The 15,568-nt window shown below is 40.8% G+C and overlaps 2 protein-coding genes across 5 annotated transcripts in view; both read right to left on the bottom strand.

Annotated features, from left to right (window-relative positions):
* The window catches only part of adam17a (ADAM metallopeptidase domain 17a), a 40,133-nt gene extending 35,209 nt beyond the window's left edge, over positions 1 to 4,924 (bottom strand). For all 3 annotated transcript variants that reach the window (XM_056295792.1, XM_056295791.1, XM_056295793.1), the window contains exons 1-2: positions 4,736 to 4,924; positions 4,060 to 4,192 (exon numbers count right to left, since the gene is read on the bottom strand). In XM_056295792.1, the coding sequence (XP_056151767.1) occupies positions 4,060 to 4,192; positions 4,736 to 4,832 (230 nt within the window). In that variant the 5' untranslated portion in view covers positions 4,833 to 4,924. The remainder of the gene's footprint in view (positions 1 to 4,059; positions 4,193 to 4,735) is intronic.
* Positions 4,925 to 5,422: 498 nt separating this feature from the next.
* LOC130125960 (14-3-3 protein beta/alpha-like) lies at positions 5,423 to 15,057 on the bottom strand. Of its 2 annotated transcripts, none has more exons than XM_056295332.1 (6): positions 14,964 to 15,057; positions 13,917 to 14,357; positions 8,847 to 8,970; positions 7,073 to 7,236; positions 6,691 to 6,786; positions 5,423 to 6,445 (listed from the first exon to the last, which is right to left on the bottom strand). In XM_056295332.1, exons 2-6 carry the CDS (start codon positions 14,208 to 14,210, stop codon positions 6,371 to 6,373), a joined length of 753 nt encoding a protein of 250 aa, XP_056151307.1. In that variant the 5' UTR covers positions 14,211 to 14,357; positions 14,964 to 15,057; the 3' UTR covers positions 5,423 to 6,370. The 2 variants fall into 2 exon arrangements, with proteins under 2 accessions (XP_056151307.1, XP_056151308.1); XM_056295333.1 differs by having other exon boundaries at positions 14,955 to 15,044.
* Positions 15,058 to 15,568: the final 511 nt, after the last annotated feature.

Below are 15,568 nucleotides of genomic sequence, written 5' to 3'. Positions count from 1 at the left end.
TATTGTGTTTTTAGGTGTTCCCTTTATTTTTTTGTACAGCAGATAAATATATACATAATTCTGATTTTGAATTTCAAAATTAAAGCCCCCTAAAATGTCATATATGAGCTACGAACTATTTATTTTATTCATACATTCATTATTGACAAACTGACTGGATGTGAAATCAAGTCGCCAGAAAGTCGCTTTTATTTTGAAGTCAGTTCTTACCCGCTCTTACTGTAATGCCTAGTATAGTATATACGTAATGAACACCAACGTGGGCGTTGGCTTGACCATGTTTTTCGAAGTGCAGACTGGCTTGACCACAACTGATTTTTCCATGCCAAACCCCATTCACAATTCTATTAAGTACTTCATTCGCGATTTTATACTCTTTTCAGGGGTGCTCAAGCGCACGTAAATTTAATCTCAGCACCCTTTAAAAAAGGTTATTATTATTATTATTATAATTAGGAGTGTGACGATACTTCGCAAGACAGTAAATTCCCGACAAAAATGTGATGATTCAAATCGGTGAGATGAAAAATAAATCACCATACTCTTTCTTAAACAGCAGAGGGTGTTATCTACGTCATCACTCACGTCAACTAAGGCGCAAATACATTTAAAAAAAAAAGGCGCAAATACATGGCAGCCGCAGGTGGGATACTGCGAATGTCCAGAGATCTCAGCTTCTGCCTGAAAATGTAGATAAGTTGACATTCCTTAAAAAAAAAAAAACCCTAACAAACATGTAAATTCCTAGCTAGGAACACAGACTAAGGATTAGTTTCTTTGAAGATATTTTCTTCTTCTTCTTTTTTTAATTAATTTATTTAACTAATTTTTTTCTTGTAATTTTATTTATTTGATTTGGGGTTTGTTTTAAAATTCAATTTAGTTTTTTTTTGTTTGTTTTTTTGTTGTTATCTAAGACAATAGATATTTCCAGTTTTACTTTTACAAAAAAAACAAAATGTGCATTGTTTTGCAAAGGGTTTTTTTAGGGAGTTGTTCCTTATCCAATGCGAGGGTCTAAGGACAGGATGTTGTATTGCTGTAAAGCCCACTGAGGCAAATTTCTAATATGTAATATTAGGCAATACAAATAAAATTGACTTGACATGACGACTTTATACCCCACCTCATAAATAAAAAAGGATTCTTTAATTTGATAAAGAAAAGATAAGAGAAAATATATTTTGTAGATTTTTTGTCTGACAAATAAAGGAATCTTTTTCAGTCATAATTTGAGTTCGGGCATCTGGGTAGCGCAGCGGTCTATTCCGTTGCCTACCAACACAGGGATCGCCAGTTCAAATCCCCGCATTACCTCCAGCTTGGTCGGGCGTCCCTACAGACAATTGGTCATGTCTGTGGGTGGGAAGCCGGATGTGGGTATGTGTCCTGGTCGCTGCACTAGCGCCTTCTCTGGTCAGTAGGGGCACCTGTTCGGGGAGAGAGGGGGAACTGGGGCGAATAGCATGATCCTCCCATGTGCTACGTCCCCCTGGCAAAACTCCTCACTGTCAGGTGAAAAGAAGCGGCTGGCGACTTCACATGTATCGAAGGAGACACGTGGTAGTCTGCAGCCCTCCCCGGATCAGCAGAGGGGGTGGAGCAGAGACCGAGACGCTTGGAAGAGTGGGGTAATTGGCCAAGTACAACTGGGGAGAAAAACGGGGGGAAAAGGGGGGGAGAATTGCGTTCAATCTACTACTACTACTTTCGGCTGCTCTTGTTAGGGGTCGCCACAACGGATCATCCATTTCCATTTCTTCATGTCTTCTGCATCTTCCTCTGTCACACCAGCGACCTACATGTCTTGAACTGCGTTCAATCTCATTTTGTTAAAAATATCGGGAGAAAATCGTATTGTGAATCCAGTATCATGAATCGTATCAAATTTTGAGTTGTGTACTGTTACATCCCTAATAATTATTATTATTATGGAATCATCTCATAATTGGAAACTCAAAAAGACGTGTTGCATATTGAGCTGATACAAGACGCAGTTGGTTCTGTATTTTTTAGAATCAATTCAGTGCAAATCTATGGGAGAGAAATTTTACAGGTTAGACTATTAAGAAAGATCGATTTGTGTTAGATAGAAGGAAACGCTTTATCCCTCAGCCTGTCTGTCATGTTATGTTCAACTACCAAATAGAGAATGCACTTCTCGCACTGTCACTCAGTGTTGCTATGATACACAAGACAGTGGCATGAGATTTTAAAAATGGCAACCTGTGAGTGTAGTCTGCCGGCACCGCTGGCAAAAAAAAGAAAAAGAAAAAAGGTTACAAAAATACAGATGGGAATGGGAAAATGTTTACCAATTGCTGGAATGCATGAGTGAGAATTAAATGTGTACAAGGCAAACTGCACCATCTGCCACCGGGTTTTCTCTATTAGTCACGGAGGAATTTGTGACATCAAACAACATACATCAGGAGAAAATCATAGGAGCAGTGACAGTCTGCAGAAGACATAGGGAGTCCTCAAAACCAGTGGGCATTTCTGTGCTATATCATTAGATTATGTTAAATTATTAGATAAGTCAACTACTGAAGGGTAATGCAGGTGTAACAGCAAGACCTGTCGTTTTTGAGAAAATTAGCATTATCCATCCATCCATCCATTATCTTAACCGCTTATCCTCCTCTCAGGGTCGCTGGAGCCTATTCCAGCAATCATTGGGCGGCAGACACCCTGGAAAGGCAGCCAGGCCATCACAGCCCCCCCCCCCCCACACACACACATACACATTCATACCTAGGGACAATTTTTAGTACATCCAATTCACCTGACCTACATATCTTTGAACCGTGGGAGGAAACCAGAGCCCCCAGAGGAAACCCACGCAGACACGGGGAGAACACGCAAACTCCATACAGGACCACCCGGGACGACCCCCAAAGTTGGACTACCCCAGGACTCGAACCCAGGACCTTCTTGCTGCGAGGCGACCGCGCTAACCACTGCGCCGCAAAATGAGCATTATGCAATAATCAAATATTTGTTATAGGTCCACAGTAGTCGCAGCGCCTCAGTCTAAGATTATACCCCCCCTCAGTTTCCTTATTTCCATTTCGGGAAGTTGTTAACCCTACCTCTAACCCTTAACCCTACCTTTTGCGAACTTGCCTGAGGGATTAAATGCTTGTAAATTGAAAATCAGCACCGTTCTATACTTCCTACCCACCCCTAGTTTCAAACTGATCTCGCAAGAAGTAGCTAGGTAGAGAATTTAGGATTTCCTGGCGCAGAAAAACACAAATTGAAACGTTAGCAAATAAAATTGCTGAATGTTCTGACAGAGAATGTTGGGTCAAATCAGTATTACTGTGCAGCTGATTTGATGTGTCTGGCAATGTATCAACATCATTTTGGTGAGCTGTCTATCACTATCTGTGTTGTATGACACTTCTTTCATTGCTTGATGATATGGACTTTCCCCATGTGGAGACTGAAACAAGGTTTTATACATTTCTCCTCATATCTGCTTTGTTATAACTTGATCTTTTATTTACTTTAGAATTTTCTGGTCATTATGAATGAGTCTTTGCCTGAGGTTTCATTAAGTGACTGTGGGTCCTCTAAAACAGGTGTATTGTATTGAAATCTGTTATTGTTCATTCTGAAACATTATTATTGCACACTACAATAGACCACCCACCTAACTGTGTTGTTTCTAAAGGCAACATTGTGTACCTAATTGAATTGGGATTTGCCAAAGTGAAAGGGGTTGAATATGTTTGCAAACAACATATTTAATTTTTTATTTTCTTAAAAAATACTTTGTGGTGTAAAACTCATGTTACTTAATGGTTATTCATTAAAAGTATCGTTGTAAATTTAAATATCATATATAGAAAACATTAACATATTGTTATCCAAAAAAATGGGTGATTTAGCAGGAAAGTGGAACACTTTTGCAAGGCACTGTATCCAGGTCACAGTATCATTAGGGGCTGAGCCCCCCTAAACATCTGATCTGGGAATCGCCCCTGAGGTACTTAACATTTAAGTACGGTTATTGGTAATGATGGAGTTGACTCCTTTAGGGTCTTGCTGTACCTCTGCAAGGCACTGAAGCTGATCAGGCGTTCGAGGTTGGACTGGGTGTGGGTATCCCTCTTCCTCACGGAGTGCTGTTGAAGACCTGACCAAGGCAGGACCTCAAAGTCTGATAGGATAGCGCTTAGAGACTCTACAGTACAGAGAAAAGGGGGAACTTTAATGTTGGCCAAATAATGACGTGAGCATTCAACGCTTAGCAAAGAGACCAGTTAACTCAAAACATTTTTTACACAGGTCCATTCTATTTCCTCTACTCACCAACGACATGCCCAGTGAAATAGTTCTGGAGCTGAACATCAAAGTCCCCCCCCCTAACTTTTATAACAAATTTAAATACAAGATTGTGATAGCAAGACTCGTTAACAGGCTAGCACTTATCGGCTGTTGGTAAAAGCTGCTATATCAATGAACTCACCCTAAAGATAATTCGCTTGCTAGCTAATATCAAGCATATTCCTTTTTCACCAATATGCGCACATTGTGAGCCAGGCGTGTTGTCCATAATTTCACAACATTGGTATAAATAAACATGTGGCACTCAGAAACCTTCAACTTTAATCGGTCTAGCTATTTTACTGTCTAACATGAAACAGTGTTGCTCTATCACGAAGGTAAACAGCCAATAAGACGGCTAAAATTAAGGTTAGCATACGTTAGCTTGCTAGCAACTTACCGAATTCTGGATTTTCTTCCGGAGTGACTCTTGATTTAATGGCACAGTCGGCCCAAAAAGGGACAATAAAGGCAATAAATAATATGTACATCATCATACAACTTAAAATAGTTTAACCGGCTTACTGTTACTCTTGTACTGACATCATCGTTAGCGGCTGATGCCAGCACAAGCAGCCTTGACAGTTAGTATCCGTACCCGGAAGTACATGGGTTGCAAAACATCCGCCTTTTTTGAGCGTCAACGATAGGCGGGCGTAATGGTACGTATACGCCAATGAATGCTAGAGTTGCTACATGCTGACATGAATGATTTCCTCTCTGCAAATGTCGTGAAACGGAGTATAGTGAAATAAGTATATCTAAATGTATTCGTACGGCTCTTTAAGGCATTCTCTGAACCTCAGTGTGTGTCTTTTATGCCATTTTCAGTAAGGAAAAACGGAAATTTCTCCAGCCAAAATATTGTATGAAAGCTTTACAATTCACCCACAAATTAACTTTAAAAGTGCCATGACAAATTAGTTGTTTTGGTCTTTTACTTACAGGGGGAAATTCTGGTAAAATTAAAATGCCAGAGATTTTTAGCAGAGAAAATATTGATTTCACAACATTTAGGAAGAACGGAAAAAAATGGATGTGAAGCAATGTAGATACACAGCAAGGAAACAGTTACAGACAGTTGGACTTGATTTAAAAAAATGTTTTATTCATGTTACATAGCTGAAACGTAGGGATTGAAACAGTTCCACAAGGCTTTTGGGGACTACAATCAATGATTAGCAAAACACAATAGTGGTCCAAATCTCTAATAACAATCACTGGACTAACCAAACACCTCCTTATGTGTACAAGCCTGCATTGAAAGTACTAAAATGGCCATTTGGTGTGTATTACAGCATTTGTTCCCATTCCAGTGTAATATGTAAAACATGCACAATGGAATTTTGTTCTTCCCATTAAAAGGTGGTATTGGTCCAATGAAGACAACCTTTTCCCCCCCAAAACAGACATGCTTCAGTGAAAAAGTGGCATATTAACCCAGGCAGAAAGTGAGGATTTAACCAATGAGCACCACACCTTGCTGTATTTTAACAGCAGCCAGCCCATTACACTGGCACTCCCTGCATTATCAAACTAATGTATATGGATCAAGTTGGGCTTGCAGCAGCTGTAACCGTACCACACAGCTGTGTAGACAGACACTAAAAAAGGGATTGAGAATACTAGTTCTTAAATCTAACATTTTCAACTTTATTAAAGAGTTGACAGAACTTAGGTTTCCAGTTGTTAAATGAGAGACCCTATGATGCATTTCTTTGCCTTCTACTTTGAACTAAGATTTTGATACAAAGTAAAGCTATTAATGCTTTTCTAAAGCAGAAACTGCACATATGGAAGGCCAGGACGAACACAAACCAAAGGAATGGAGGGATTCTCTTATCTCCAGTATCTTTTTTCCCAAATCAGCATTGTGAAAAGACTAAATTCTTTTTTTTTCTCCCCACCCCCCCCCCATACACAACTCTTTTCAGTACTGGGTTTCAATGCTAGAATGTTTTAAGTAGAGCAACAAGGAATGAAGGATGTGTAAAAATGTTTTCTCTTATTTTTGGAGTACACCAACTTTTTTTTTTTAATTCTCATTCTCGCCACCTTCTCCTCCTTCTCCACCCTCGCCCTCCTCAGCAGCATTGTCCGATGTCCATAACTAGAGAAAAAAAAAAGCAATGCAATTTTGAGATATTTGACCAATGTAATCTAATAAAAAACAGCATATCCAACAAGATTTCCTTCTTGTAAGCCAAATGTCAATGAAAGTAACAACAACATGCAAGAATCCAAACATAGTACTGTTGTTTTGACAATCAGTAATTTATTTTTCAAAAGGTCAGCCCCCTGTGATGTTCATTCATTTTATTGCCAATAAGTGTGTCACAGCAGGTGTAAACTCACTGTCAGATTGTCTCTGAGGAGCTGCATGATGAGAGTGCTGTCTTTGTAGGACTCCTCGTTCAGCTTGTCCAGCTCGGCAATAGCTTCGTCAAATGCCTGTTTGCAGGAAGAAGCAGGAAAACACAATAGTTACTTGACAACACAAAATGACTGCATGTACTTTGAATTCCATGGCAAAACCTCTATCCACCAACAATGTTCTCCTGCTTGTACAATAATGAATTTTAAATACAACTGGTGTAGTAAATCTTCAAATTCACTTCCACCTTGAGATTTTAAGGACTTCTGGCTAACTGTAGAATAAGGTGGTCATATAGTATACTGAACAAGAGCCAACAAGATTTGGGCATGCAATATATGATGAATAAGAATGTTTTCTGACCTGCTTGGCCAGTTTGCAGGCTTTTTCAGGAGAGTTGAGGATCTCATAATAGAAGACGGAAAAATTGAGGGCCAGGCCCAGGCGGATGGGATGTGTGGGGTCCATCTCCTCCTCACTGATGTTAAATGCCTGCTGGTATGCCTCCTGAGAGTTATCGATTGTTGCTGTGGACACAAGGATGGAATGAATCTAAGACCACATCAAAAGCCATTTCAACTGTACAGGGTATGTAAAACTCAACATTAAAGCTGGAATGAGTACAATTTGTTGGCTGCAGTTTGTAAACACAACATTCAAAGTTGGCCCCTCCTCCCCGGCTCAACGACACCAGAAGTGCACGCCCCCTGACCGTAGTTGTCAGAACACATCCCAGCGTACAGGCCAACTCCATGTCAATCTTCATTCCAATCCTCTTTTTCAGTGCTTGCCAGCGGGTGAGGGCCAACCCCAGATTCAATCAATCTCATTTTTGAACAAGCTTTGTCCACGTGGCGTATCATCTCGCTATATTTGCATTTTTTTCAGCACTGTGTCCGCCATTGTCGTAGCTTCCTCTTGGATGCGTGCTTACGATCTCGATTTGGCACTTGGTCGCTACATTTTTTTTTTAAGTGTCCTACTGCCCAAAGGTTAATACCCAGAAACGTCCTGTCCTGCACACAGCAAAATAAGGAAAATAAGACAATACAATGAGAGGACAGGGTCTCTGCAGGTAGACATCGCCACATATGTCTACTGGGCCATAAGTGATGATTGAGAAGCATTCTTTTTGTATGAGTCTATACACTGCTTTTTAGAAAATCCTACTCGTTCTACCTTTAAATATTATCAATACATCATGATAACCAGTTCATATAATCCCTTGTTAACGTTTTATCATCTTCAATTTTTTTCTTCGAAAACGTGACAATCTTAAAAAAAAAGTACTTTGAAGAAAAGCAAATTCATTAAAACAAATGTTTTCAAGTTTCTAATCAATTCAAAGCTGTTGAAAACTAAAAGCACGCCTTACAGAATTGATTTGATAAGTATTTCTTAAAAAGGTAGTTAAATTTAGACAACAGTTAGCAGACCACATGGGGAAAATGTCTGCATTATTATTATCAATTTCCTGTATCTGAGTGGAAAAATTAAGTGGACAAATGGAATCCACAAACCTAATAACATTTTGGACAGGAGGAAAAAGTGCTTTGTGTGTAATACAACAAATGGCCTGTGGGAGAACTGTAGGCCCACGGTGTTAGTCCACACCCACCTCCGATGAAACGGGCCCTGTGATCACGGCTGTGATACTGCAATATACTTTACATCATTTCCAGCATGACAACATCTAACATAACCTATTTGGGAGTGGGAAGGGGCCCCAAATAAGACAAAGGAAGACATGTATGGCTTGTTCAAACTTTGAGATGGGAAAAAAGAAAGCATATGGCAGAAACATTTCCAATGAAGATGAGTGGCTTTTATCCAGTTAAAAACATGTCAGTATCATAAATACTTCCCAAAATTGTATCCTAGGCAGTAAAGGTGGTCGTGGACAGATTATTTATAGGATACATGTGTGCTTTAGGAACAACTCATCTTTGTATCAAGAGAAATTTTTGGTGGAAGGACAGATATTGACTTGAGAAAATGTATTCCTGAATAAAATTAAAACATGAATCAAGACAAGGCTTCTTCCACAGACCAACAGATGAAGCTATATCCTTGCAATTGAGGACTTCTGAAACAGTAAGTGTAGATAAGTGTCAGGAATATGGGCCTTTCAACTCACTTTTTTTGTCTGCTCCAGAGGCAACTTCAGCGAGGTATCTATAATAGTCTCCCTTCATCTTTAGGTAAAAGACTTTGCTTTCTGCGTTTGTGGAGTTCTTGATTAAATATTTGTCCAGCAGTTCCTGTTGACAGAAAGATTACAGGGTAAGTTATATTTTGTTTCAATCCAAAAGTCAAATGATTTCACTCAAAGTGCCAACAAGGAGATGGGTTATAAACTATCAAGTCAAACCATAAAACCACTGTGACACTAAAATGACACAAGCCAGATCTAAAGCATAAGCCCCCCCACACACACACATATATACATACACACACACACACACACACACACACACACACACACACACACACACACACACACCCTATCCCTGTCAGCCTCCATCCTCTAGAGCAGGGGTTCACCAACTTTTTCCTGTCTTGACCCACCAGTGGAGATGCTTCTTAGTCCAGGAACCACCAATTATTTAGTGCAATAAAATAATCAATAAATCATCACTACCTGTCAGAAAGCTAGACAATTATCAATCCTCTCTACACGGATTATCAACGCAGTCTTTACTGTCTTCAGTCATGGCCATCATGTCATGATCACATGAAACAGACAAGGCATGTCAACATTGAACATTGTTTACTGTAGACATCCTGCAACCCATCTGGTACTTCTCTGTGACCCACTTGTGAAACCCCTGCACAAGAGCACTAATCCCTTTGCTCTTTATAGCTGCACACCTCAATGATTAATGAGTACAATTCCACTCCATCAAGAGCCAAATGGATGGCAGTTCTTTAAGGAGGAGCCATTTCACACTGCGTCAGTTCCAGCTCGAGTCTTCCTAAATTGTCCACAATCAGGCCAGGCCTCCTGTGTGTTCCTGGCCATCTTCTGTCCCAGATTCAAAACGGATTCTACAAGCACTGTTCCTCTGTTATCACCATGAAGCACAGCCTAATGTCTCGGTGCAAACTAGGGATGGGCCAGACTAGTTGATTAATAGTTGACAAGTCAACAGTCCAAAAAAAAAAAAAAAAAGAAAGAAAAAGAAATACACAAAACCATCCAGACCCACGGTGCACCTGTAGGGGCAGCAAGGCAGCATTCAATGAGAAGGGGGGGGGGGCAGCTCTCACAGGTCGTCCATGAGTGAGTGAGCGACCACAATTTGCCATGCATAGCCTATGGCGGCAGTTGCGCACACGTCCTACTTAATGTCCCTACTATATGTCCCTCTCAGGCTGTCAGTGAGTGGGTGAGTGAGTGAGCAACCACAATTTGCCACGCATAGGCCATGGCAGCAGTTGCGCACAAACCATGGGAAAAATAAAAAAGAATTAAGATCCACAACCCCCCTCAATAATATTCCAGATGGATCCAACTAGTTTTTCTTAATCCATGAAAGTAATCAGATCAGGTAAATGCATATAAGTTTAGTCCTATATCAGTTTGGCAACATCACTTTTTTTGAGAGGGAAATGCTTGTTAGTAAGCAGCGCGGTATTTGCTGTGATGCATTGTGATACAAATAAATTAATGATATACCAATTTTCCTACATGCATCTTTTTATTGCGAGTATGTGTAGGCCTAGATAATAACAAGTCTTCACTGAATAAGAGGGTCTGGGAAAACTAGAGCCCAATTAATAGGGCTCCCTTGAGACTAACTATGTGACTATTTGATAAACTCCCAACTAGGAAAAAAATTGACTTTTGCACATCCTCAGTGCTAACTGGCACCTGAGGTGTGATTTCACCACCTCAAAAGGTGTTTCATCTTATGCCCTTGTAACATTTTCTGCAAAAAATATTCCATTACCGATGGAAGGGAAAAAGAAAAAAAAATTGGTGCTGCTTGTGTTGCTTCATGCAACCAGTTATCTGCACTCAAAAGAGCCAAGTTCACTGCATATGAATTTATATTTAAATACACCTGGAAGTTTGTCATTGGCAGCAAGTTCCAGATCTGCCTCTGTAGTATATGAACAACAGAATTTGGATCCAGGATAATGTCTACTGTAATGTGGACAGAAATTAAGAGAAAGGTTCTGCAGTTGGCCTACATGGCAGAACAATGGACTGAGGTGTTTGTACCAACAAATTCCATCTTTAATTCTTTAAGAATGGATTGAAACTTAAGCATTTCATTGTCATTCAGTAGCAGATGGCACATGTTTAATATTAACTATGGCTATACAACAAAAGTAGTGAGTTGAATATAACAGTTGATTAAGATGAAAAAAAGCCAAAAACAGGATTTTACTGATAGTCAAAAGAAAACTTGGAAAAATGCATCGTTGAGGCCCAGGCTTGGTCGTTTCTCCTTATAAAGGGACCTGGGCTGATTATTGGGGCTAATCTGTGTCCGTAAGAACCAGGTTTATGATCAAATTAAAGAGATTTACAGCAGATTAACTATTTTGCCCAGGATGAGGATGCTTGCCAATACTTCAAACCCAATGGGGATTCTGACCTACAGGCAAGTAATCAGGTTTAAGTTTGTTTAAAGAAAAACCCCTCCCTTTTACTTTCATGGATCTCTGGTAACTAAGTACATGAAAAATTACTAGAAAATATTTCAGAGATCCATACTGTTCACTTCTATTGCCTTAAAGAGAATGAGCCTGGGCCCTGCCTAAGCCCAACCCATCATGGCAGCCACTCCCCAGCCATTTACTGACACAAAGATTAGCTCAGCCGAAACATGCGCGTGTCTCAAGTGCCAAGCATTCCTCTCTCATTGCATGCACTGCACAATAGACAGGCAGAGGAGCTGCCCGACTAAGTGAATTCACACAGTACTCCAATTTCAGCCACTCACAGAACCTAGCTAAAATGTTGCTAGATACAGGCCATAAGATACAAGACATAACTGCCAACATCTCCAAATTGCTTCACATTATCCACCCTCTTTGTTGTCAAATCAATAACACTACAAATAATAGTAGAGTTCTCAGACTGAGAGGCACTTCTATTCTTTGCTTTTCTGTTTCTACAATCATTACAATCTGAGAATCTGAAACAAATATTCTTTGATTACAAAAAAGGGCATCTCCATGACAACCTAGATGAGACTTTGACTTTGAAATGTTTTGCCAAGGTTATACATCTCCATGGGCTTTAACAAGCCTGGGCTGATGTGAAATAGACCATGTGTGTATGACACATGTCTACATTTTTTTTCTCCACCGGCAACAGGCCCTCAGTTAGGTAGGGGTGTTTACATCTCATTATCCAGCCTCAGGGTAAAAAAGCGACATCCAATAAAAGCACCAAGCATTGTTGGAACAAAGCCTTCAGCAGCACATTAATAGATCGTCTCACAATCCTTTGTTTTAGTTATTACACAGTAAAAAATTAGTGTCATTTTCCACAACTATGTGCTCCCTAAAAGCCAAAATCTGCCGAAACCAGCTGGTCTAGTAGCCCTGCATAGTCATCTAGGTAAAAACCAAACCTTCAGTCATTGGTGCCTTCTTGCTGGGAGCTAATAGCTTTCCAATCTTTTATTTTAGTTGTAGTGTGAATCTGAATTCACTGATTTCATAGTATGCTCTTTGCAGGAAATTAACAAGGGTGCAACAGCTTACTGGTCTCTTGCAATCATTGTGCTGCTGGTTCCTGGGAAGCAAAACGACCCAGAGGTGAGCAGACAAGTTAAGGCATGAGGTGTGGAAAACGCCCTCCTCCACTGACACACCCTCAGTACACACTGCAGAGATGGGCTGAGTCAAGGCACACACACCAAGTTCTAACACAGCTTTAGGAAACTTGTACAGGAAGCTGGTTGCAAATGAACATAGCTTTGTACTGCCTTTATACGGCCAGAAACTCAGAAAAATTCTATTAACTATGTTTGCACCCAGAAAGAACCATACAAGTTAAAATATAAATGCACCTAATAGTAACAGCCATTGAACTGCAGTGAAGCTACACCGAAAAAAGTATGCGGTAACTGAATATCTCCCCCTGCATGTTATATACTTTGGGAAACAAATGGTTTCAATACATGGTTCTGTAAGGGGCTATCATTTGTGAAGGGGAAAGAGAGCTGGGTTGTGGCTAATTTGAGTATTTTGTGTATGCAACACTACTATATGAACTCTTACGCTTGGATAACTGCATTAGAGTCCCATGTGCCAGATGGGTAGTGTAGTTATTAAGCAGGGGAAGTCAAAACTCACTGACAAAGCTATACAGAGTAATTCCGCTTTCCTGTCTATTCCCGTTTGCTTCCCCCACCCATTCTGACACACCTTGCTGGCAGCTATAGTCATCATGACCTTTTGTCAGTTCACGCTTTCACAAGGTTTCAAGCCATTGTTCCAGCTACAGATTTCCAAAAGGAAGGAATGGTGGGAGGACTACATAATACTTCCTTCTCCTCTTTAGCTGAGGGGGTCACATTTATAGAATAGCGGAGCTCTTTGAAATATGGGAGATGACATTTCATTCACATTACTGGACTAAAACAATTGCGTTTTGTCCGAATGGAGTCTAGAGACAGGGTATACATGTATAGCATGATTATGAAGAGAAATGACAATACTGACTCATTCATAACACCGGCTGACTCACAAAGCAGAACAAATATGGCCTCTTCTATCAATCGTGTGTCTCCTGAAAGTGGTCTGAGGCTTGTTGACTGACTACAGAAGGCATTGCCCCCCCAAAGAAAAAAAGACCCTTTTGTTGTTTTATAAAAGTGCTATATAAATAAAGTTATTGTCCTTATTATATTATCAAGGAAGGCAGACAAGCAGAGTCAAATCACACAGCAGCGTCGGGGCTGAAATATGCCGAGCAATTATATGCACTATTAGTTCTACAGTGAATCCCGGCCGATGATGCAATGACTACATAATCCTAATTGTAAAATAAACTTGTTTTTTTTTATAACACCCCAAACCGCAGTATAAAAACGACTAAACAGTCAAAATTCAGTGCAACATTATCACTTCGCTTCGAGCTCAACTAACGTCTCCACATCACAACGATAAATCCACGCCCACATATTGAGCCATCAGCCACCGCGACGCTGTTAAACGGCGGTGAATCGTGGAAATAATTTACCAATACGTCGTTGCAGATATCTCGCAGCTCGGATTCCACCTTCTCCCGATATTCGTTGACCATCTGCAGCTTCTTGTCGCCGGCCTCGGTCTTCTGTCCGATGCTGGAAATGACCCTCCACGCCGACCGCCGGGCTCCGACCACGTTTTTGTAAGCCACGGAAAGCAGGTTCCTCTCCTCGTTTGACAGCTCCTCTCCATTCTCTGTGACCGCCTTCATAGACGCTGCCATATCATCATAGCGCTCGGCTTGCTCGGCCAACTTGGCCTTCTGAATGAGCTCCACTTTATCCATAGTGTTTTTTTAATTTTATATCTGTATTGTAGTATTCACTGATAAACAGCAAATCAGAAGTCCAGAAAAGTGACAGTCGAGGAATCGAAGTTCTAGATGGGACGGGTCTCGGTCGGCGGTAACCGTTTACAACGGCAACGTTACAACCTGTCGAATAAAGAAGAATTAAATTAGCACAGCACTGACTAACATATTTGGATATATATATCTACTTGGGGGAAATCAAAGCTACAATTTCCGGAGAAGCAAAAGATCAAAGAACTTCCATCCTATTAGTATGAATGGAAGTTGATAACGTTTGGAAGGCTTAGTTGCTGTTTGTGAATGAAAAGCCAGATTGAATCGGCGGCTCGGTAGTAACCAAATGAGATAAACGAGCCAAGCGAACAATTATCCGGCTGTATGCAGACTACGGAAAAGTGGGTCTTGTTGGCGCCCAAATTATTTACCAGCGTTGAGTTGGTTAGTGTAACAGATAGAGAGGAAATATCCCCAGGCAAACACATTTTGCCAGACAACCCGCCACAAAGCTGGCTAACACTGTTAGCTAGGTTGGGTTAACAACCGTTGACGAAAGCTAAAACTAGCTAGCGCAGCTGCTCGGGCCACTCCTTCAATAAAAATGTAGTTCACGCAGACGTTGCTCATACAAAATGGAAAGCGTGGCAGAATTTGGCTCGGATATACTTGTTCGTTAACGTTTAATCTTTACAAAAAATAGAACTAAAAGACAAGATACTCAACGATTCTCACCAGCGGAGGTCCAAAATTCGCCTCGCAAAATTGATCCGATTTGAGAGGTTGGTCAGAAAGGCAAAGAACGGCAGCAGCCGAACATATCCAGCTGAACTGCTAAATAGGGCGTTGTTTGATTTTTTTCCCATCCAATCACGAACCGTTTTCTCGCTTGATGGACAGACATTTTAGAGGTATTAACCACTGGTTGTTTTGCGCGGGGGGGAGAGGCGGGCCTTACGGGATAGTTTGACAGACCAGTATGCTGCAGCTGGGGCCACGGGGTTTCCTCCAATTAGAGCAAGGGAGATGACGTCACCTAGTCGCCATGGTGATGCTCCTCCAATCACTCCCCCTTTCGTCTTGTGTAGGCAGCAGCAGTCAGGCGGGCGTGGCGTTTCAATCCCTGGTCAGTTAGACGGCCAGCTCAAACAGTAATTACAGAGTTTTAGTCTTCGAAGAGATGTTCAAAAACATAGATTTTTTTTAAGGCTCTACTTCCTTTGCCACTCAAGATACAGGGAGAAAATGTTTGATTCTGCCTTGAGATGTAACCGCTACTGAGATCTCCAGTCTGCGTCTCCTTTCTCTGGTGCAGTAAAAGTATTGTAACAGGTGTAGTT

The sequence above is a fragment of the Lampris incognitus genome, chromosome 16, assembly GCF_029633865.1.
Source record: "Lampris incognitus isolate fLamInc1 chromosome 16, fLamInc1.hap2, whole genome shotgun sequence".
NCBI lineage: Eukaryota > Metazoa > Chordata > Actinopteri > Lampriformes > Lampridae > Lampris > Lampris incognitus.
The sequence above is the reverse complement of the archived record's forward strand: the minus strand, read 5'-3'. Positions and strand labels throughout refer to the sequence as shown.